The following is a 22300-nucleotide window of genomic DNA, read 5'->3' as shown; positions in this document are numbered from 1 at the left end:
TCAGTGCCGCGTCTGGGGAGGGAATCACCCCAGGGACGGAGAGGAAGCAGGATGGAAAACCAGCCACGTGTTTAATGCCTCCTTTGCCCAGCCCCTACAGCCCCTTGCGCAGTTTGCCCCTCTTGCCGGGGGCCCGGCGCCCGAAGGCCATCTGCCGCAGCTCCTGCACGCGCTGCCGGGCCCTGGCCTTGAGGCGCTTCAGCCCCCCGCTCTGCAGGAAGCGCTGCTTGGCCGCCTTCTTCCGCTGCTTCAGGATCTGCTGCTTGCTCCTCAGCTCCGAGCGCGCCCTGCCCTGTGCCGGGGGCTGCCCAGGGCCTGCCCCTGCGTGGGGAGGGGACACACGGCCGTGCTCAGCTGGGGGGCTGGAGCGGGGTGGGGGGGTGATGTGGGGCTTGGGGCGTTTGCCCCCGGACTCACCCTGCCCGCGCCGCCGCTTCCCTCGGAACTGCTCCCGGCCTCGCCCGTCCTCCTCATCCTCATCCCGCTCATCAACCTTGTGCTTCTGCTTCCACTTCTCGTAGCTGGGCCGGGGCGAGTTAAGGGAATGTGTGGTGACTCCCCATCACCTGCCTCACCACGGGGTGTGCCCCAGCGCAGGATGGATCCCCAGGAGCGAGGCAGCAGGGGGTGCAGCCCCACTCCCCCTCGCCCCCACCCCCCCAGCCCAGGCACCCGCAGGCAGGATACAGGTTGTTCTTGTAGGAGCTGCTGATGTAGCGCCCGCTCTCTGTCCGCACCTTCTTCTTGTCCTCCTGCCCCGTCTGCCCCACGAAACGCTTCTTCTTGCGGTCCCTGGGAGAGAGGAGAGTGGTGGGAGGGGGTGGTGGGACCCCCCAGCCCTGCTTCAGCCCCCAGCCAGACCCCACTCACCACTTCAGCAGCTGCTTGCTCTTGTTGAGGTTGTGATTCTCGTCACCCATGAGATCCAGGACAGCACCAGCCGCCTGCTGCTCGAAGGGGCTGCCCTCGCCCCCCACGCTCAGCCTGCAGAGGGAGTGTGATGAGAGCAGCTCCCAGGGCACAGGCCAGGCCCATGGCAGACCCCACACGCACACTCACCCCCTCTCGCTCTCAAAGTCCTTGGGCCGGTAGGGGATGTAGAAATCCTCCTCCTTCTGCACTGGCTGCTGCGGCTTTTTCCTGGCACCATCTTCCCCCCCTCGGCCCCGTTTTCGCTTCTGCCCCACCACGGTGGAGAAAACCTCCTGGAAAGGGCCAGGGGAGGGTTGTGGGCAGCCACATCCCCCCCGAAACCCCCGGCACAAGGGGCCAAGGCCGCCTCACTCCCGTGTCTGTGGCAAACCCCCCAGCCCTGCCCCGTTACCTGGAGCTCTTCCTGCACCTCCTCTGCCCCCACCCCGGGCGTGGGGGGCACAGGGCACAGCCCCTGCCCGTGCTGCGCTGCCGCCCGCTTCTCCTGCTGCCCGCGCTGGAACTCCTCGATGCGCTGGCAGTCGCGCCGGCGCTTGCGGCGCATCACGGAGCCGGCCGGGGACCGGGACGTGGCGTTGATCTCAAAGATGGTCTGTGCCACCAGCACAAGCCCCGTGAGACACAGGGGTGGCCCCACAGGCCTCTCCTCCCACCCCAACCCATGGATGAGCCTCAACTCACCGCCTTGGACTTGTAGGATTTAATGCTGTCCACGAACTTCAGCCGCTCCAGCTCGGTGTCTTCGAAGCGAGAGCCTGGGGGAAGTGGGCATGGAGAGGGGCAGAGCTCAGAGCCCCGGTGAAGGGCACAGAGACCCTCCCTCAGCATAGAATTGTGGAATCCCTGAATGGTGGGGGCTGGAAGGGCCCTGCAGAGCTCATCCAGCCCAACCCTCTGATAGAGCAGGTTCCCCTTGCTCAGGGGGCACAGGAACGTGTCCAGGTGGGGTTGGAAACCTCCCGAGAAGGAGCCTCCACACCCTCCCTGGGCAGCCTGGGCCAGGGCTCCCTCACCTCAGCACCAAAGGATTTCCTCCTCCTGTGCCAGTGGCACTGCCTGTGTGCCAGCTTGTGCCTGTTCCCCCTTGTCCTGGCACCGGCCACCGCAGAGCAAACACTGGCCCCATCCTCCTGACACCCACCCTTTAGGAACTTAAGATTGTTAATGAGCTTCCCCGCCTCAGCCTTCTCCAGGCTGACCAGCCCCAGGTCCTGCAGCCTTCCCTCAGAAGCCCCCCACAGCCCACCCCGGGCACTCACTGAAGAGTGGGTGCATGCCCAGCTGCGCCACCTCCAGCTCCTTGGCTCTCTTGATGGACTCGGGCGAGGGCGCGGGCCGGGAGCGCAGGTACTGCTTGTGGGCGTTGTCGGCAACGCGGCGCAGGCTGCGCAGCTCCAGGGAGCCCTCCTGGTCCGTCAGCAGCAGACACTCCTCGTCATCCACCAGGCTCTGGGGGACACGGCCCAGCACCCCACCGGCATCTGCAGCCCGGGGGACGTGGCGTCACCCTCCTGCCACCCAGCACGAACGGGCAGCCCCGGGGGTGTGTGTGGTGTCACATCAGCATCCTGGAGCCCCCGGCATCCTGTTGCCCCCACCCCAGTAACAACAGTGTAATGGTGCCCACAGACCCCAGCGCTGGCCAAAGGGAACTCCAGGGTAGCCACGTGTCCGCAGCAGCAGCCCTGCCTTACCTGCTGGCATGTCCTGGGCACTGGCCAGGAGCAGTGGGCGCCCCAGGAAGAGGTGGAGGTCAAAGACATAGGGCATCTCGTCAGGGGCCACCAGCGAGTAGGCTGTGCCGCTCCGGCCAGCGCGGGCCACGCGACCTGGCCAGGGGAGCAGAGGGGGAAACAGAGCCAGGTGGGCAGGGTGCTGGGGAAGGGGGAAAGGGGAGCCCAGCACAGCGAGTCCCAAAGGGAAGGGCCCAGCTGGGACAGGAGGGACATTCCTGTCCCCAGACTGTCTCCTGAGGTCACAACACGCCAACCTCCTGCCACAAAGATATCGCTGCCGGGTCAGGGGCATCGGTGCCAGCCCAGCATGGCACGGGGATGGCAACAACCAGAGCCAAGGGGCAGCCCACTCGTGCCCTCCCCGTGCCCAGGGACCCACCGACGCGGTGCAGGAAGAGCTTGGCCTTGGCAGGGAAGCTGTAGTTGATGACGTTGTCCAGCATGGGGATGTCCAGCCCGCGGGCGGCCACGTCGGTGACCAGCAGCACCGGGCACTTGCCCTGGGCAAACTTGGCGATGTTGATCTTGCGGGCAGTCTGGTCCAGGGAGCTGTAGATGTGTGTGCAGCGGATACCCTGAGCCGTCAGCAGCTGCAGAGGGGAGAGGAGGGATCAGGTCCCAGCTGGGCACGCTGGGTGCACACAGAGCCCACCCCCTGCCACTTGCTCTGGGGAGTGAGCACACACAGCGCTTCCACAGCCACATGTGCTGGGGTTCCTCCCTCCAGCTGCCAAACCACAGGTGGAGACCCCAGCAGGGATGTGCCCACAGCCACAGAGCCCACGTGGGTCTGGGAAAGGGTCCCAGGCAGCCTCAGCACCCCGCTCTCTCATGGGGGTACCCTCAAACGCCACTTGCCTCCTTGAGATACTCTGTGTGGTGCTTGGTGGCCACAAAGACAACGGTCTGGTCCTGGGGCTTCACCACGCTGCGCAGCAGGTGGAGCAGCACGGCTGCTTTGTCATCCCCACGCACGTGGAAGAAGGCCAACTGTGAAGGGAGGGCAGAGCTCAGCCCCATGCTGGGCACGGCCACCCCTCCCGGCCCCTCCTCCTCGGGGGCTTGCAGAGGGTGTCAGGCCCCTGTCCAGCACCTCTCACCTTGAGCTGCTCGCTGAGCTTGGACTCCACATCCAGACGGATCAGCATTGGCTCGGTGAGCCCTGGGGGGGTGGTGAGATGTGGGACATGGGTCGTGTGTGGCCCCACGCCTCAGCCCCTGTCCCTGTCCCCAGGGCCACCTCCCAGGGCCAGCCCCCTGCTCCTCACCTGCCCGGGCAAACTCCACGAGCAGCTTGGGCAGCGTGGCGGAGAATAGCACGGTCTGGTGGCAGTCTGGGAGGCGGGCGATGATCTCCTGCAGCTGCTCGGCGAAGCCCATCTCAAAGAGCCTGTAGGGGAGGGGACAGGGGACATGGCAGCACCCGTCCGGCCCCGCCGTGCCCAGCCTTGGGCTCCTGCCGTCACTGGGGACCCCTGGTGTGGGACCCCCCTGCCCAGCGCTGACCTGTCGGCCTCGTCGAACACCACGTACTCCACGGTGTGCAGCTTCAGCTTCATCTCCACTGCCACGTGCACCAGGCGCCCGGGGGTGGCGATGATGCTGCGGGGACAGAGCTGGTGACGCCACCGTGCCGACAGGCACAGTGTCCACACACCACCTCAGCTGCAGGTCCCAAATCTGACCCGACAGGGACCCCACTGTCCCCCAGGAGAAGATGCTCCAAGGGAACAGCAGGGCACATCCATTGGTGTAAACGCCAGTGATGTCCCTGGATGGGGAGGGGGCTCTCAGAGGCTGTTCCCCACCGGGTCCCCTCCCTGTGCCCCCACTCACATGTCGGGGTTCTCGTGGAGGGCGGCGAATTGGTCCTCCATCCTGTGAAAGAGGGGAGAGGCTGAGGCAGCAGGGGCAGCTGAGCCCCTCACCAAGGCCTGGCGAGGCTGTAGGGACGTGGGCACTGCTGGGGACACGGGGAGGCCTTACTTGTCTCCTCCCAGGATCAGAGCTGTCTTCAAGCCTGTGAACTTGCCCAGCTGCAGGGTGAGAACGAATAATACCAGGGAGGGGAGGGTGTTAAAACCAAGCCTTTGTCCCCACACCCCCCACCCCATCCCTGCCCCCCTGTACCTCCTTGGTGAACTTGAGGGTCTGCAGGGCCAGCTCGCGGGTGGGCGAGAGGACGAGGCCACGTGGCCCGGCCTGGCTGGGCGCCTTCAGCCGCTCGAACATGGGGATGAGGAAACAGGCCGTCTTCCCGCTGCCCGTCCGCGCCATGGCCACCACGTCCCGGCCCCGCAGGATCGGGGGGATGCTCTGCGGGACACCAGCCGCTGTCACCGGCCCCCTGCCAGCGGCCCCCCGCCACCACGCTCCTGCCGCCCCCTGCTCACCTTCCTCTGGATGGGGGTGGGCACTTTGTAGCCCTTCTTCATGATGCCCTTGAAGACGGGGTAGCTGAGGCCTGCGGGCACAGGGGTGGGTGAGGGGGTGTGGGCAGGAAGGGACGGTCCCTGCCCCGCGGACGGCTGCCCCCCAGCCTCCCACACGCACCCATGGACTGGAAGCCCCCGGATTTCTTCTTCTTCTGGTTCTGGGCCCGCACCATGGCCTGTGTGTCCAGCTCGGCCTCGGCGCCATCATCCTCCTCGGCAGCAGGGAAGGCAGGAAGTGTGGGCACAGGCACCTGAGGACAGCGGGGGGACACGGCTGCGGTGACAGGCGGCATGGCGCTGGGGACACGGCACTGGGGACACATGGGGACTGGGGACGCTGGTTTAGGGGACGCTGGCACATGAGACTGGGGATACCGGGCCCAGGGGACACCGGTATGGATGACGCCAGCAGCGGGGACACCAGCACATGGGGCCCGGGAACAGCAGCGCGGGGCGGAGCTGCGGTACCGACACCCGGACACGGGGAGCGCGGGGACACGGGGGGGTACGGCGGCACACGGGGACCGGGGGCGCGGGTGCACAGCCACGGGGCACGGCGGCACTGGGCGCAGGGGCCCGCGCCGACTCCCCCCCACCCCCCCAGCCCGCCCCCGTCCCGTCCCGTCCCGCTCGGTACCGGCGCTGCGGGGGGCGGGCGGCGGGCGCGCGGCGGCGCCATGGCGGGTCGGTGCCGGCGGAAGCACGCGGCGGGGGCGGGCCCGGAACGGGCGGCGCTTCCCCGGCCGCGCGGCCATGAGGGCGGCGGCGCCGGGCCCGAGCACTGCCGCTGCCCCGCGCCGCGACCCCGGCCCCGCCGCCGCCGCCCCCACCGCCTCCCGCGGGGCCCGGGGCCGGGCACGGGGCGGCCGCCGCGCCCGCCCGTCCTTCGTGGACGAGTCGCTGTTCGGCAGCCCCGCGGGCGCCCGCCCGGCCCCGGCCGCCTTCCCGCCGCCCTGGGCCCCGGCGGCGGCTCCGCTCGACCCCCGGCCGAGGAGCGGGTGCAGGTGAGCGGCGGCTCCGGGGCCCGGCCCACCCCTCCCTTTCTCGCGTGTCCCCGCGGTACCGACCCCGCCGTTTGCTGTTCTCTCCCCGCCAAGGCCCAGGGCTCACACTCCCTCCTTCTGCGACGAGACCCTCTTCGGTGCCAAACCCGAGGGCCCGGCCCGGGCAGCTCCTCGCGTGCGGAATGAGGACGTCGCCAAGCTCCATGCGCTGCTCTGGAGCCCCCCGCCCGCCCCCCGGCCCGGCCTGACCCCTCGCTCCAGGGACACCCCTTTGAGAGCCGTCTCCTCGGCGGCCCCCGGCCCTGAGGGCAACCCCCGCGTCTCGGAGCGTCCCGAGAGCGATTCCTGCTCCGGGGGCCGTGGTGCTCCAGGCAGAGGACGTTCCCAGTCTCTCCTCCGGCTGAACACCCCCTCGGGCAGGCTCCATCGGGCTTTGGACAACCCCAAGAGAGGAAGGAGTGAAAAGCAGAGCCCTGTGACAGCCCCCACCACCCCCCGCGGGCCCCTGGTCAGGGGGCGATCCAAAAGTGTGTGCAGACCTTTGTCTGGGAGCCCTGTGGCAGCGGGTGGCTGCACACCCAGACCTCCCTGGAAGTGAAGCCAAACGTCCCTCTGGACCCAACTTGGACTGGGTCTGAGCTGCTGGGGAGCGAGTCCCGAGGACCCTGGGACCTCCTGTGGCTGCAGACAATGGAGGGGGATGCTGAGGGGCTGCTGCTCCCTGTGAGAGAACAAGCCAGGAGCCAGGGGCAACCACAGCCCTGGAGTGGGACAGCCCCAGCGACAGCAGCTGCTCCCAGTGCCTGCCCAGTCCTCCGAGGAGCTGTGGTAAGGACTCAGATTCCTTCTGTCAGGGGGTTTGTCTGGGAAGCAGGACAGGGCCTGGCCAGGACAATCAGAATCATTTTGGTTGGAAAGCCTTTTCAGCTCCTGCAGTCCCAGCCTCCCCCTGCCCAGCCCAGCACTAACCCCTGGCCCTCAGCACCTCAGCTCCATGGCTTTGGGATCCCTCCAGGGCTGGGCACTCCCTGGGCAGCCTGGCACAGGGGCTGACAACCCTCTCAGGGAAACAGTTCTGCCTCAGCTCCAGCCTCAACCTCCCCTGGGGCCACTGGAGCCCATTTCCTCTTGTCCTGTCACTCGTTACTGGGCAGAGGTAGCTCAGGGGGACAGACAGGGCCTGAGTTTGGTGTAGCAGAGGATGCTGCCAGGGTAGGGGTCCCAGGTGAGGTTGGTCGGGGCAAGTAGCATCTGAGGGCCCTGACAAGGACCTTTTCTTATCAGCTCTAGGGAGAGAGAAGTCCTGCTTCATCCTGTCCCTCACATATAGTCACTTGGACAATTGTTGGGTCACTTGGGCCCAAAGGGAGGGCAGGAGATGTGCAGCCCAACCTGCTGCTCGAGGCAGGGGAGCTCTGGGCTCAGGTGAAGCTGCTTAGGGCTTCATCCAGCTGGGTGGACAGGAGCTGCAGAACCTCACTGCACCCCCTCCCATTGCTTGACTTGTCCTTGGAGTGGGGAGTTTCTCTTCAGTTTGTGTCTATTTTCTGGGCACAGACCTTGGTTCAGTCCTCACGGTCGCTTCTTCTTCACAGGTACTGGGGGGTTGCTCTGAGGCTCCCAAAACCATTCCCCTCCAGGCTGGATGAGCCCAGTTCCCTCAGCTCTGTTCTGACCCATCTCAGTGGCTCTCTGCTGCTCTTGCTCTGTGTCACCAACACTTCAATGGCAAGAAAGGAACTGGGAGGATGAGCAGAGAGGTGAGGAGCAGCTGGTGAGCTCAGGGAATGCAGGGGAGTGGCTGGGAATTGGGTAGCTCCATCCCATGCAAATGTTCTCTCAGATTCACCCAAGGGCACACACTGAGCCTGGTTAAGGGCATGATTCTGCCTCCAGAAATGATTTTATTGTCACCTTGTGCAGCAGCACAACTGGGCCTTGACACACACAAGCACGTGGAGGGCAGGAGGGACACTCCTGGTCCAGTCCTGTTGGCCAGAAAGGCAACAGGGCTCAGCATAAACAGTTGAGGTATGTTGTCATGTCACTGCTGTGATGTCCTCTAGCTGTGACACCAGCCCTGGGTGAGTGCTCTCTGAGTTAATGCCTGTGTCTGGGAGAGCCAAGCCCCAGGGAAGCAAGCAGCCTTGCTGGGCAGAAAGACTGGAAGACAGGATGGATTTTGTGCTCTGTGGTCTTGCCTTGTCCTTTTTCCTTTGTCTCCAGTGTGAGGAATGTCTGGAACCAGCAGCTTTCCTGGCTGTGTCCCTGCCATTCTGCTCATCCCCCAGCTGCCTTCAGCCCAGCACAGGTAAGCACAGAGTGTTTCTCTTCGGCCAAGCCTTTGCCTTGGTGCAGTGCCTCTCACCCAGCCTGGCAGGACAGCACACTGGTCACAGCAAGCTTCAGGACCTTGAGCAGGTTTTCCCTGCTCATCCCAATGCAGGGATCCTTTTACCTACCCCAAAGGCAGGCAGAACCAGCCCTGGCTGCTGAATCCAGCCTTCTGAAAGGGACCAGAGAAAGGAAACGTGTCTTTTCAAGAGGTGTCAGCTTCACTGTGAGGGTGAGGCTGCCCAGGGTGGGTGTGGAGGCTCCTTCTCTGGAGGGTCCCCAACCCAGCTGGACACGTTCCTGTGCCCCCTGAGTGAGGGGAACCTGCTCTAACAGGGGACTGGGCTGGAGGAGCTCTGCAGGACCCTTCTCACCCCCACCAGTCAGTGCTAAGCCTGTGGGGCTCTCTGTGAGCTGGGAGAGAAACCGCGGTGTGGACACTAGATGGAGACAGGAGGGTGAAGGATTGACATGGAAGCTGCAGACTTGGTCCTTGGCAGCAGTTGGAGGAGTCGGACCCAGTGAGGCCAGTCAGCAGCACACTGGGATACCTTCCCCAAATTCTAAGGAGCAGATAGCTGCTGAACCCACCAGTGGGACCTCAAGGGCAGTGTTGGAGTGCTGGAGCACTTGAAAGATGAAGCTGCTTAAAACTGAGATTTTTATCTGAAGAACAAGCTGACAGTGGCTTGTGTGGCCTGGGGTGGTCAGTTAACCTTCACAGCTCCTTCCAGGCTTCAAGGGATCAGAGGGAAACTAGAGACTATCCCATCAGCCACAGGCTTTCCCACACTCGCCCAGGGTATCCCTGAGGGCTTCTGGGCCATCAGGAAGTCAGAACTGGCTCTTGCTTGTTGTTCACACCTCATCGACAACATTGGTTCAAATATAAGTGGGTATAAAAGGTTTGCTTGGCTCCTGTACTGCAGCTCTCACATCTGCTGCTTTAGCACTGCCCTGACCTCGGGCTCCAGCAGGGCTGTGCAGTCCAGCACGGGAGCAGAGGATGCTCTGTTACTGCTGAAGCCAACACCAGGTGTGACTAAAGGAGATGGGGGAAATGCTGGGTTGTTTGCCAGCTCCAGATTCACGCTGTCTAGTGTCATTGGTGCTTGGCTCAGGTGAGAGCTGGTTGATCCAGAGACCTGAGTCACAGGGAAGGCTCCTGCCTGCTATTGCTGCTTTTTTTTGTGGTTTTGTGCCTGCTCAGCACTGTGATAAATCACACTCTCCACCTCTGACTCAACCCTGACTCCTTGTCTTGTGTCTCAACAAAGTACCAGCCGCCCTGGGAACTGCTTGTCTTCCCAAATGAGCTATGTCCATCCCTCAGTGCCACAGACAGCTGTACAAGATGGGTTTATGTGCAGGCAGGATCATGTTTGCTCTGCTGAGCCTGGACCAGTGCCCTTGTTTTTCAGCACATGCCTCACCTGATCCATGGTAGCTTCCCTGCTCTGCAGGCTGCCTGGGGTGCAGCCACTCCAGACTGTGCTCCACACAGCATTTGGCAAAGGGGCTTTCAGAGCTGAGTCAGTGAGTGGGAGGAATAACCCCCTGCACCAGGACAGGCTGGGGGTGACCTGCTGGAGAGGAACCTGAGAGTGCTGGTTGATGCCAAACTAACCATTAGCCAGCAATGTGCCCTTATGGCAAATGACATCCTTGGGGCATGAAGAAGAATGTGGGCTGCTCTGCCCTGCTGAGGCCTCATCTGGAGTCCTGTGTCCAGTTCTGGGCTCCCCAGCTCAAGAGGGGCAGGGAACTGCTGGAGAGAGGCCAGTGCAGGGCCACCAAGATGCTGAGGAGATGGAACATCTGTGTGAGGAGGAAAGGCTGTGGGGACTTGGGGCTGGTCAGCCTGGAGAAGAGAAGGCTGAGGGGGAACCTTATCAGTGCTGGTCAATACCTAAAGGGTGAGTGGGGAGAGGATGGGGCCAGTGTTTGTTGTGTGGTGGCCAGTGCCAGGACAAGGGGGAACAGGCACAGGCTGGCACACAGGCACTGCCCCTGGCACAGGAGGAGAAAGTCCTTTGGTGCTGAGATGAGGGAGCCCTGGCCCAGGCTGCCCAGGGAGGGTGTGGAGGCTCCTTCTCGGGAGGTTTCCAACCCCAGCTGGACATGTTCCTGTGCCCCCTGAGCCAGGGGAACCTGCTTTAGCAGGGAGTTGGGCTGGATGAGCTCTGCAGGGGCCTTCCAGCCCCCAGCACTTGGGGATTTTGTGATTCTATGATGGAGATAACAAGGCAGCCCTGTGAATAAACTGCTTACTTGGTGGTTGCAATTGTTTTGCTACAGGGCTGCTTTCCACCAAAATTATCAGAGCATTGGGATGGAACAGGTACACTCTGAAAAATAGCATCTGCATCCTGCCAGGAGCTGGCAGGAGCCAGGTAATTACCCAAGGCAGGCAGCAGCCTGACTCAATGGCACCATGACAGATTTAATCTCCTCCTGCAGTACCTTTCTGAAAGCTAATGCTGATCCTCAGTGCTCCAATACAATGAGTTGTGTCCTTTGGTGCTGAGTGTCCTGCTGTAGCTCAGCACATGCCCTTGCGGAGACCTGCAGCTCCTGGTCCTGTTTCACCACTTCCCACTTAGTCTGCAGATCCTGAAGACATTTCAGTCAGCTCTTGCAAGCTGGTTTTGAGAGCTGTCACCACGTTGTCCTCCTCATAAATCCAGCCCTGGAGAGTGACATAAAGAAAGAAGGAGGAGTGGCCTGGTGAAGGCATCATGTGGATGGAAGAAAGGGCTGTTTTCAAAGATGCTGGTAGTTTAAGATTGACCCCCCTGCTCTGGCAACCAGGGCTGCTGCAGTGGGACAGAGGCCTCACCTGTCAGTGTGTGACACAGCATGGAGCCGTTGGCCAGAGCACGGTGGCTTTATCCAGCTGGATGGTGTTCAGTGGGGCTGCTCTGGGGAGTTGCCTGAGAGAAACGCTCAGCCTGGACGAAGGAATCACATTCACTCACTAACGTACCGGGCTGCCCGCTCACGGTCCTCACCTGGGCTGGGCCCCGCGCGGGAGAGGCCTGTGCCAGCCATGGGGTGCTCGGCGGCTGGTGCGGCTGCCGGGGCTGTGCTGCCCTCCTCAGCGCCCACGGCCCCTCCAGCCCGGCGCGGGGTGGGCTCTGGGGCCCGGGCGCTGCGCCTCGGGCTCTGGGGCTGGGCTCTCCCCGCGGGCTCGGGCCCGGCCCCGCCGCCGCCTCAGCGTCCCGCCGCTGCTAGGAGACGGCTCCCCTCGGGCCCTGGGGCGGGGCTTCGGCACAGCCAATGGGAGCCCGCGCTCCTCCCGCCCCTTCCTTCTCGTGAGGTTATTCGCCCCCTCACCGTGTGTCTCCAATCAGCGTGTCCGTCCGGCTGGAGGGACAGCGCAGCTACCCAATGGAGAGGCCGAATGAGGGAGGAGGCGGGAATAATCCGTCCCTCGCCGGGGCCCAGGGGCGGGGCGGAGCGGGCGCGGAGCGCGGATTGGCGGGCGGGCGGGAGGCTCAGCCTATCGGGGAGGGGCCCGCGGCGCCGCAGCCAATGAGAGGCGGCGGGGCGGGACGGCGCGCGCCGGGCGCTGAGGAGAGAGGTGTCGCAGGCGCCGGGGCCGGGCCGGGGAACGGCGGCGGGGGAGCGTCGGGGCCTGAGGCCGGAGGCGCCGGCGGGGGGCAGCGGCCGCCGCGGGCCGCCCCAGGGCTGCACGAGTAGGGGAGCCGGGGGCGGCGGGGCTGGGGAGAGGTCTGGGCCGCGGCCTCCGCAGCGCGGTGACAGCCGTGTCTCGGCGTCCCTCTCTCGTAGGCCGCGGGAGGAGCCCGGTCCCGGCCGCTGCCCCCCGCCGCGGCCCTCGGTGCGGCTTCCTGAGACGCGTGGCGGCCTCTGCGCGGCCTGGCGCTGGGGGAGATGCGGCCTCCGCCGTGACTTCTTCGTGCCGCGGCCCGCGAGGAAGGACACGGGAAGAGCAAGAGCTGCGTGGCGGCCCTGGCTGTGGAGCGTGCCCGTGGCGTTCTGCAGGGCCTGCGCGGTTCTCCTTTTCCTCCACCTTTAAAAGAAACCCGTGACTGTGACACTGACAACACCCAGTATAAACAAAAGCCTCCGGGACCGTCCCGCGTGCGGGCTCAACCCGGCCGCTCGCCCCTCCGCAGCTGCGACGGCGGCGCTTTGGCGTGGCGGGGCCGGGGGCCGTGCGTGAGGGTGACACTTGGCACCATGCTGGCTCCGGATGCGTCACGCCCGCCCGCTCCCTGCGCCGGCTGCTCCGGAGTTTGGCAGAGCAGCACTTTTCTTTAGCTTCCGTGCTGCGCTGGAATAGGCAGCCCAGAGCTGACTTTGGGGATTGAGCTTTTCCACAAGTACTGCCGCTGTGTCCTCTGCTGCTTTCCGAGGGGAAAGAGTTAGAGCCTGTTTCTTTTGACCCGTGGTCTCCAGGGATGGGTACACACACATTTATATGCTGTCTACAAGACACCTCTGATGGAAGCCTTTCTGGGGACAGTTTTTGACATAAGCGTTTTACAAGTGGAACTGACAAAGGCGTTATTTGACGTTGCTGGAGCAGGAGCCCCTGAAGGGACAGCATGGCTGTGAGCATGGATGATGACGTCCCCCTCATCCTCACCCTGGATGACAGTGGGAGCAGCGTCTCAGCCCCTCTTGATGACCTGGATCGGGAGGAGCTGCCTAATGAAAGTAAGATCCCTTTGTCGATGTTTCCTGTCTGCTGTGGTGGCTTCCTCTTCTTTTCTCTTTGGGGTGGCTGCTCTTTCTTGTGCTTGCCAGGACCTGAAACTCTCAGAGCTGTCATTCCGTGTCCCGGCAGCTGCCTGAGAAAATGAGATCAGGAAGTTGCCTGTTGTGGTGTTTGTTTACTGCCGGTGCCCTGTTACGCTGGGAAGGGGGAGGGCACCGGACGGACGGGTCCTACTGGTGCTGTTCCTTAAACATTTCCTCCTTTCCAACTTGTGACCTAGTTGTCACCATGCTCAGCTCTCCTGTCCTGCATCTCCCTTTCCTGGCACTGCCCCACCATGCCATACCACTGGGGTGAGCTGTCAGGTGCAGCAGCTGCAATTGTGTCATGCTGTAGCATCTGCCCTTTGCAACTGTTGTTTCGCCTGTTTCTCGTTTACATTTGGATTTTTGCAATGAGGAAAGTGATAAATCCCTTTAACATCTTTATTGTGTTCTTACCCAAGAAGCTGGAGTGCTTTTGGACAGTCTCTTCATACTCATAGCCCCAGGTGTTTAGTGGGACAGAGCCAGCCCGGGAGGGTTGGGAGGCGGGAAACAAAAGGCCCCATTGCATAGAGGCATTGCATTCTCCTCGCTGTTTCTTCGTTAAAGCCATCACCTAGCACTAGGAGGTGGGAACAGCACGTGTGCTTGAGCACAGTCAGTGGGTCTCTGGTTGATGTTGTACCTCACTGAATGTTGTTTGGCAGTTTTGTTCCACACACATGCCAGTGACTCCCAGTTGCCATGGCAGGTGCATGCACATGTGGGTGTTGTGATGCTGTTGAAGCTGTTGCTGCCACAGGCTCTACATTCAGACCAAATAAATCCTTTCCCAGCCTGGCATCCCCCTTTTACCTACATGATACCTTGATTCCACTTTACTTCTGTGATTTGATTTCTCTCTGGTGTGATCATTTGGGTTTCCCTTTCTCCTTCAGTGACTTCCTGAGCCAGTAGCTAGTTTCTGACAATCCTCCTTCTCCTCTCCCTCCCCTGCAGTACACACCCCTGGCTGAATTGCCCAGTTGGCTTTCTCTAAGCTCTGCTGCATCCATTGCATTCAACTCTATTTCATCTGTTTTTTAAAGTTTAGCTCTCTATGTTTAAGTTAAATAGAAGAGAGAACGCTTCCTCTGTCCACTGGGGTATTTATAAGCTTTCATGTGCCTAATTTTTCTTGCTCTTCTCTCATCTTTTACTTCCACCTGCCTCCCATCCCTTTAAAGAAGTTATGTGAGCTTTACCACTCGGTTAAAGCCAACACGACTGTGTTAAGGCACAAGCATGAGAATGAGCATACTAATAAATACAAATCCTCCTTTGAAATGCAGAGAAATTGTTCAGGGACCAACTTTGTGCTTCTTAAAAGATGGCTGGGTGGTTTTGGAGACTTCATATCCTGGAATCCCTGGAATGAAGCGGCTCTTGCTATTGAACTGAACCTGGCCTTTTGCTCTGCTTTAATCACCGTTTACAAAGCTTATTCTATGCAAGTAATGCTGAAGGATACTGAGCCTTCTGAAGTCAGTGGGTACTGTCAGAGTGGGATGGAAGATTAGAAGGGGAAAGGCTGGCATAAACAACTTGAAAGGCACATTTATCTCCGAGAAGCGGGAAGCTTAAATGAGTGAGGGAGCGGACTGAGGCCATCGCTGGCAGAAGGAAGCTTGTTTAAAAAGCAGAACATGTAGTTCAGCTCTCCTCTTTGCCTGTGAGGAAAATCTCCTGTGAAATGCAGAAAAGTTGTGTCTCATGGAGGCTGCAAGGAATTCAAATGTTTCGCCTCTGTTCTGCCTCCACTTCTCCACTCAGGGCTGAAGTGTCAGTAACAGAACTGTCTCATTTCACAGTTTTCTTCAGAGGATTGTATTTTTGGGGGAGGAAAGGAGTATGAGAGAGGTCCATTTCAGGGGAGGGAGAGCCTGCCAGGGTGACACTGAGGGTGTGGGGACAGGGAGGGTCAGGAGGCTGTTCCTGCTGGTTTTGTCTTCCCTGTGCCTAAACTCTCAGAACATCCAGGCAGAATTTAGAGGAGTAACTCACTTGTTACTGTGCCTGACCATCAGCACCTCGGGATGTGGTGGCAAGTTTATCTCAATGTGTACCCAGATACTAATGAAGGACTTGTCACCCTCTTCCCAGGTGACACTGAGGGAAAGACAAAGTGAATGTAACCATCCTTATGTGAAATCATATGTCTGAGGTCAGTAGTCATTAAGTTATTCACCATTTTCTGTGTTTAGGTCAATGAACCTCTCTAAATTTTACTCCATATTCCAGCCTGTCACAACTTTCTGACTGAGTGCTGTGGATCTGTGTGAGTTCATGATATCAACTCTCAGTTTTTAGGGAACTTATTGTGCTTTTTCAAAGCAACCCCTCTTGATCCACGAGGCAGCTTTGTTACTCAGGTCCTTGGATAAAGGAATCTTTATCCAAGTTTTGGACTCTTGGTGTTGGTTGTCTGGAGCTACAGACGAGTTGCTGGGTTGAAATAAGCAGTAAGAGGGTTTTGTGGTTGCAAGCAAGCCTGTAAAAAGAAAGGACTGAAGTGCAGGAGTGTATTCCTTTCCAAACCTCGCAGAAGAGTCCTCTTCTGGGAAAGTGAATGTCTTGGGGTTAGAATAATAGAAAGCTAAATGAGAAAACCATGTGGAAAATGACATTCTTAAAGAAAATGTCCAGCTGCAAAAATTAATCTCCCTAATCATACAGCTCTTAAGCACTTAATGGGAGAAAATGCTTGCACAGGGAGGGATATTAAAACTCTGGCTTCCCTGGAGTCTGCCAGGGAGCTCCCATTTACAGCCCCTGTGAAGGGGCAGAATCCTGCAAAGTTGATGGGAATTCAGACCACAGCCAGAAAAATATGGTCCCTGTGGTGCTGGAGGTTTTCTGACTGCAACATGTAGGACTGTGGCTCTGGGTCATTTTTCTTTCAAGCTCCACCAGCTGAAGGAGAGACAGAGAGAAGTGCTTGCATCACTTGAATCCACACTGCCCTTCCCCAGGACCTCTTATCTGAAAATCTTGCTGTATACGCTCTAATTAAGCCTCCCAGCACCCATCTGAGGGGAATGACTAATAGTAACTGAGTTTGTGTAGAAGGCAAAAATAGGGATGCAATCCTTGCATGACCTTTCCCCAGAACTGCCTGGTGAAAAGGGTGAGAAGCAGCCAGGCTGTAGTGGTTCCCCATCCCTCACCCAGGCTCCTGGGAAGCCTTCAAATGGGCTTCTCAAAATATCTCCAAATGCAAGGTATGTTTTCTGTATACAAAGGCAGTGTGGATAGCCTTGAAACTCTAGGACAGTGTCTCTCCTTGAGCTTGATGGGAACTATAAGCAATAAATGAGTGCACATTGATTTATCCTGTATTAGATCAGATATGAGAATCTCCTTTGCCTCCTGCATGGAAATTGCTGTACCCTCAAGTGGAGTTTCAGTGTGCTGAGAGCAGAAAGTACAGCTCAAAGTATTGTACAGGGAACAATGGGATATTGTGTGTCTGTTTCTCCCACACAATGGATTATGGCAAGTGGAAGAAGTCATCTTTAAACTCTGAGTTTTGACAAGAAAGCAACTTACATCTGTTATTGAGGTAAAAAATGATTTCTTGTGTCTGGGGGGAGGTGGTGGGAGCAACAGCAACAGCCAAGTGTGAGGTTTTCTGGAAGGATTGTTGGAAAATAGGAAGTTAGAACTTTGAATGTTGAGGTTTCAGCTGGGCCTTTGCCATCTCGGGTTCTGCAGCCTGAAGAGTGACTTGTCAGGAAAACCAGAGCCAACCTGGCCTTTTGGGCAGGAGGAGAATGGCTGATGTGTGTCCCCTCTGTGCCTGTGCAATGCTCTGAAATAGCAGGTGGTCTGAGGTATGTCAAGAAAATGATGTTTCGTTGTCATTGAAGGGGTTGCCCAAGGTGTGCCTGTGGGTGAGGAAAGCAGTGGCTGCCTCCCAGACAGCTGGTTGTGCCTGCAGGGCTGTGTGTGCTGGGTGCTGGCATCCTGGAGCTACTGAAGGAGGGCCCCTGCCCTTGTCTTCCATCTGTGTGTCGGCCCAGCTTCTCCATTAAGTGGATGAAGAGACATCCAGCAGACCCCTTCTCTTTGTAATTGGCTGATGGAAGCTCAGGTAGTGTTTCTGGACACAGAGCCTAATGACACCATTAATGGATGTTTTATCCAACCAACTCATCTTAGAAAAATACTGACTAATGCACAGGTGAACACGTGCTTTGGGTGCCCAGGACCCCTGGACTGGGGGCAGTTAAAGTTGTTCTTTTGAGATGCAGGAGCTGCCTGGATTTTCATGTGCTCAATAACCAACCTGAAGTGGTCTAACTCTCTTCTGTGTTGGCTCTGGTTCCAGAATATGGTTGAATCAGCAGTGAGAGAGAGAAAGTACATCTGTCCATGTAGGCCACAGCTTCAGCTCCTCAGGTCAGTGAGTTCCATGCTCTTCAAACCTCTGTGTGGCCTTCCTACTGCCACTGCCTGTAGTGCCATCTGTGGGTGACAGAGATCTCTGTCAGATGTGAAACAAGTGGATGTTTTCAGATGGGCTGAAGGAACAGAGAGTAAATACCTGACCTTTGGGGAAATGCTGCAACCACACAAGCTCTTACTAGCTGTTCTTCTTGAGGAACCACTGTAGTTGCTGTGAAAGCATTCTGGTGTTGCTGTCTTTGAAGGAAAACACGTGGTTTAAATGTCAGCCATCTAGCAGGATATAATTAATACATCCTTCAGGATCTGGAATGTTTGGTCCTCGTGTGAAAAGGGGCTTGGAAGATGGTTACCTGAGCTTGGGCACTAGTTACAAAATGCTGTAGCTAATTGGTGTGAAGAAACAGGGGACGAGGGAACAAGCAGACACTTGCAATGGACCTGCAGATCCCAAGATCTCTGACAGCTCTGGATTATTAAGGGAGTGGAGCATTTCCCTTGTGATGAAAGGCTGAGGGAGCTGGGGCTCTTTAGCCTGGAGAAGAGGAGACTGAGGGGTGACCTCATTCATGTTGCAAATACATATAAAGGGTGGGTGTGAGGAGGCTGGAGCCAGGCTGTGCTCAGTGATGGCCAATGACAGGACAAGGGGCAATGGGTACAAGCTGGAACAGAAGAGGTTCCAAAGGAACACAAGGGAAAACTTCTTCCCTGTTGAGGTGAGGGAGCCCTGGCAGGGGCTGCCCAGATGGGCTGTGGAGGCTCCTTCTCTGGAGACATTCCAACCCAGCTGGATGAGTTCCTGTGTGCCCTGCTCTAGGTGGTGCTGCTCTGGCAGGAGGGTTGGACTGGATGAGCTTTCAAGGTCCCTTCCAACCCTTGACATTCTGTGGTTCTGTGATTATCAGGTGACTTTCTTGGGTGCTACACAGGATATTTCCTTACATCATGGCTCCTAGTTCCACTGAGTTGCTTTAATTAGTTGCACTGCTGTGTTTAGAGGTGGGGCAGGACCAGAGCACAGGACTGGGGTCTCAATTTCAGAAGGAACCTGGCTCTGTAGTTGAGGCCCCTCCTCCTTGTACCTGAGGTAACTCAGTGACGGTGACATTACAAAATCCCATCTGCAAAGGGCAGGTGGTACCTTTTGTGGCAGTGGGCTGGTAGGCTTCACTACCTCATTGTGACCAAGTGTTGCTCTGCAGTGCTGGGCATGGTTTGTTTTTATGTATCTGCTTAAAAATTATATAGAGGGTTTGTTTATTTTCTGAAGCACAAATAGTAGCTTGCTGCAGGATCCTTTTTTATGCCTCTTGTAGTCTTATTTCTCTACCCAACAGCCTTGCATTTTGCAACTTCTGCCAATGCTGCTTTAATCTTTTCCTGGCCTAGATGACTTTTAATGAATGTTTTAAGCAACCAAAGCAAAGCAAAACTGCCTCTGAGATGAGTGAGGGGTGAAAATCTTGGAAAGGGAAACGAACACTCTAAACATAAGGAGATTATTGTTTTCTCCTTCAGTACAATTCGTTTCCCTGGGTGATGAGCTCTGTAAACCCAGAGGAAGGAGGTAAATGCTGCTTTTTAGGAGGTGTTGAGCACCTTTCCATATGATAAAGTGGGAAATGTGTTTCTGCTCCTAAGTTCCAAATGCATCATTCCCTGGAATCTCATTTATCCTGCGAATTCAGGTTTTAAGGCAGGACTGACCACCTCGGCTGTGCTTAAACCCTTGGCATGCCGAGAGGGTAGAGCTGCTCCCTTTGATCCGACAGAAACAGCGCTGCCTTGTCCAGAGCTCACAAAAGCATTTGTATGGAGGCATTCTTAACGTGACTCCGTAAACGTGGTACCTATAGAAGAAAAACTGCGAGCAGAGTGAAGTACCAGGAGGCATTGAGGGCTGCAGTTATCTCGTGGAGGGGAGGGGGAGGTTCCCCCAAGCCTGTCTTGTTTTCTTAGCCCTGCAGGAGATCAGTTTGCACAATGCACACATTGTGTATTTCACAGTAGGATGCTTTGTCAAACAGAATCTCTGCACTGTTGACTCTTTCCCGCAGTAAAATAAAAAAATCTCCTAGTGATTTCATCTTGAATGCCCCATGCTGTTCAAATCTGAGCCAGTAAAAGCGTGTACAAGGTAAAGAAGACTTGGGTTAGTGTTCCATTATCCCAGAGTCAAATGGTTCTGGCTCCTTTGTGGTCTCCCCGAGCACTAGGGATGGGTATCATCTTTCCTCATGCCTGCTGTAAATTAGGGAGGATGCTGCAGAGCAGGTTGAGAGGTCTGGAAGCTTCTTCTCCCTCCTTTCACGACAACAGAAATGCTGACCTTGATGCCCATTCCCTTCATGTGTCTCTTCTCCAGCGCAAAGCTTTTCAGTGTGAGTGCAGAAGAGCAGGCTGGGTCGAGCGTTCTCTCCCCAAGCTGGTTGCTTGTGCTTGGAAGCTGTGGGGGTGAGGGCACGTGCTATGGGCTCTGCTTTTCGAACAGGTGGTCCTGCATCTATAAAAGATGTTAAAGGAGTTTGAAAGTGTTCAAGCTGCAGTTTTCAATCGCCGCCGCTCCGGCTCGAAGCGGTCACTCCTCAGCCACCACAGCTGACTTGGGAACATTTGGCTCAGGAAGCGGAACAACAGTTGGAAACAAACAGCCATTAGTTTTTTCATGGCTTCCCAGGGAATGTGTGGGTTTGTTTGCTTCCCCCCCCCGCCTCATTTTTGTGGTTCCTGTGGATTTTTAAGGCACTGGAGATGGAGGATGTTCGGTTTAGCCAAGCTTGCTCACTGGCAGATGAAAATGAGCAAAGGCTGAGCACGCTGAGTTCACTCATCATAACCAATATGATGCTTCTCAGAACTTCCTTTGCCCTTGGTATCTTCAGCGAGGAATCCTGCCTGCTGCCGTCAGCCCCCCTGCGTTGAAATCCCATTTTACCCATTTCAGTGCTGTAAGAAGTGCTGTATAAACTAAACAGGAGCATCTGTGAAGTGGTTAGAGTTGTTGTTGATTGCCTTTTCCTTATTGCCTTCAGGGGATTTAAGCTTGAATTTGCTGGAAGTAGAATTTATGAGCCAGAACGCTCCATTTCTGATCCTTAAGCTGGGAAAAGTGTGGTGAATTTGATAGGTCTTTCTCTTGCCTCCCGTGTCTCTGGCATTTGATCTGGACCTTGCAGGGCTCTCCCTGTGTCTTTAGCATAATTGCTTTTTGCATGTTGAGAAGATGCCTGATTTTTACACGCCTGCATTCTTTATGGAGAGCTGCAGGAGCTGCTTTAGGATTTCATCCATCTGCTCCTAGCGAGCTGTGCAGCAGGAAGCCGGTGCACCTGTGCTACTGGTCCTTTCATCTGGGAGAGAGGGAGGCAGAAAAAGTCTGTTTGTGTGGATCCACTCCAGCATGGGTGAAAGATCCTGAGGATGACGAGAGGAGACTGCTGTGATTTGAGTCATGACGTGGGGGTTTGAAGTTTGGATCCGGGGCTGGTGTTATAATCACAATCTGCTGGAGTCTGTTTGGAACAAAAGGCTTTTCTTTCCCTGCTTTATATGAGGGGATAAAGTTTTGGCTGTATCTCTCTGCACAGCCATGTCAAACCCTCTGATTCTGTGGGGCTGGACACATTTGCTACTCTCTTGCATTTCCTATCTGACTGCCTAGCACACGTGTGTGTAGATTCCTTGTCATCTGGGAATGTCCAATCCTCTGTATTTTATTCCAACTTGTAACTGTTTCTGAGAACACTTTCACTATCCTCAATGGGTTGGCAAAGTTTATTGTCCTAAAGTAACATGACTTGCTAAAGGATTTCACTGGAAGGCACAAATATGGTCCTGCCCTTTGTTACCTAAATGAAGAAATGCCTGTAGAATTAAGACTAAGTGATCAATCCTGCAAGTGGGAGCACTAAAAACTCCCCAGGGTCAAATTGTACCGGGGAGTTGCTGTGTCATTTGCAGGATAATCAGACAGTCAGTGGGAGGATGAAGGAAGGGATGGCATCCTCTACAGCTTGGGCTTTTCCAGCTGCTGGCTGGAGCAGTTGGGCTCCCGAGGAGGAGCAGAAGGGCAGAAATTTTGATTAGTGAACAGTATTTCTACAGTCTTGTCCCCTTTGTCTTGTGGCAGGGTCACCCTGGCTGGAGGGGATCTGTGCCTGGTGAGAGGCATGAGAGCTGTGGTGTAGTTCATCTTGTAAATGCAGCGTTCCCCCAGCACAAAGCAGCGGTGCCCAGCTGGTTATTTAGTTAGGCAGGGGGGAGTCAGTGCAGAAAAAGGAAAATGCTGCTGTTTGGTGCCAATTTTATGGTTTTTCCAGGGTGCAGAGCAGACCAGAACTACTGGAAACGTGAGTGAAGAGAGGAATGGTGCTGGAACTGGTTTGCTCTGGGGCTCTGCCTTGCTACTTACAAATAGTATTAAATGTTCTGTTTTTTCTGAGCTTCTGGCAGGTGCAAACAAGTCACAGAATCCCAGACTGGTGGGGGCTGGAAGGGCTCTGCAGAGCTGCTCCAGCCCAACCCCCTGCTACAGCAGGTTCCCCTGGCTCAGGGGGCACAGGAACGTGTCCAGGTGGGGTTGGAAACCTCCCAAGAAGGAGCCTCCACACCCTCCCTGGGCCGCCTGGGCCATGGCTCCCTCACCTCAGCACCAAAGGACTTTCTCCTCCTGTGCCAGTGG

The 22300-nt window shown here is 57.3% G+C and overlaps 3 protein-coding genes across 6 annotated transcripts in view; 2 read left to right on the top strand and 1 right to left on the bottom strand.

Annotated features, from left to right (window-relative positions):
* Positions 1-54: 54 nt before the first annotated feature.
* Positions 55-5794, bottom strand: DDX54 (DEAD-box helicase 54). The gene is made up of 20 exons (XM_062009955.1): positions 5742-5794; positions 5223-5355; positions 5063-5133; positions 4800-4985; positions 4656-4705; positions 4506-4547; positions 4176-4271; positions 3938-4059; positions 3770-3831; positions 3528-3659; positions 3049-3259; positions 2628-2762; positions 2193-2414; positions 1615-1688; positions 1325-1525; positions 1060-1205; positions 871-984; positions 688-792; positions 418-521; positions 55-321 (listed from the first exon to the last, which is right to left on the bottom strand). Exons 1-20 carry the CDS (start codon positions 5781-5783, stop codon positions 95-97), a joined length of 2475 nt encoding a protein of 824 aa, XP_061865939.1. The 5' UTR covers positions 5784-5794; the 3' UTR covers positions 55-94.
* A 63-nt stretch (positions 5795-5857) lies between these two features.
* On the top strand, positions 5858-9683 carry RITA1 (RBPJ interacting and tubulin associated 1). The gene is made up of 3 exons (XM_062010328.1): positions 5858-6108; positions 6202-6936; positions 7704-9683. The coding sequence occupies exons 1-2, from the start codon at positions 5858-5860 to the stop codon at positions 6704-6706; spliced, it is 756 nt and encodes a 251-aa protein (XP_061866312.1). The 3' UTR covers positions 6707-6936; positions 7704-9683.
* Positions 9684-12056: 2373 nt separating this feature from the next.
* TPCN1 (two pore segment channel 1) overlaps positions 12057-22300 on the top strand; it is a 50310-nt gene continuing 40066 nt past the window's right edge. For all 4 annotated transcript variants that reach the window (XR_009819909.1, XM_062009968.1, XM_062009969.1 and 1 more), the window contains exon 1: positions 12057-13125. Coding sequence is in view for 3 of the 4 variants with exons in the window: in XM_062009968.1 (XP_061865952.1) it covers positions 13014-13125 (112 nt within the window). In the remaining variant the exon portion in view is untranslated. The remainder of the gene's footprint in view (positions 13126-22300) is intronic.

This window comes from Colius striatus, chromosome 17 (genome assembly GCF_028858725.1).
Source record: "Colius striatus isolate bColStr4 chromosome 17, bColStr4.1.hap1, whole genome shotgun sequence".
NCBI classification, from domain to species: Eukaryota; Metazoa; Chordata; class Aves; order Coliiformes; family Coliidae; genus Colius; species Colius striatus.
The sequence above is the reverse complement of the archived record's forward strand: the minus strand, read 5'-3'. Positions and strand labels throughout refer to the sequence as shown.

What these genes read in the sequence shown, in the direction of transcription:
- DDX54 (XM_062009955.1), bottom strand. Translation starts at nt 5,783, where the DNA reads ATGGCGCCGCCGCGCGCCCGCCGCCCGCCCCCCGCAGCGCCG. An exon ending in CGGGGGCTTCCAGTCCATGG is followed by an intron (nt 5,134 to 5,222) that starts GTGCGTGTGGGA and finishes CTGTGCCCGCAG; the next exon opens with GCCTCAGCTACCCCGTCTTC. An exon ending in ACACAGAGTATCTCAAGGAG is followed by an intron (nt 3,260 to 3,527) that starts GCAAGTGGCGTT and finishes TCCCCTCTGCAG; the next exon opens with CTGCTGACGGCTCAGGGTAT.
- RITA1 (XM_062010328.1), top strand. Translation starts at nt 5,858, where the DNA reads ATGAGGGCGGCGGCGCCGGGCCCGAGCACTGCCGCTGCCCCGCGCCGC. An exon ending in CGGCCGAGGAGCGGGTGCAG is followed by an intron (nt 6,109 to 6,201) that starts GTGAGCGGCGGC and finishes CTCCCCGCCAAG; the next exon opens with GCCCAGGGCTCACACTCCCT.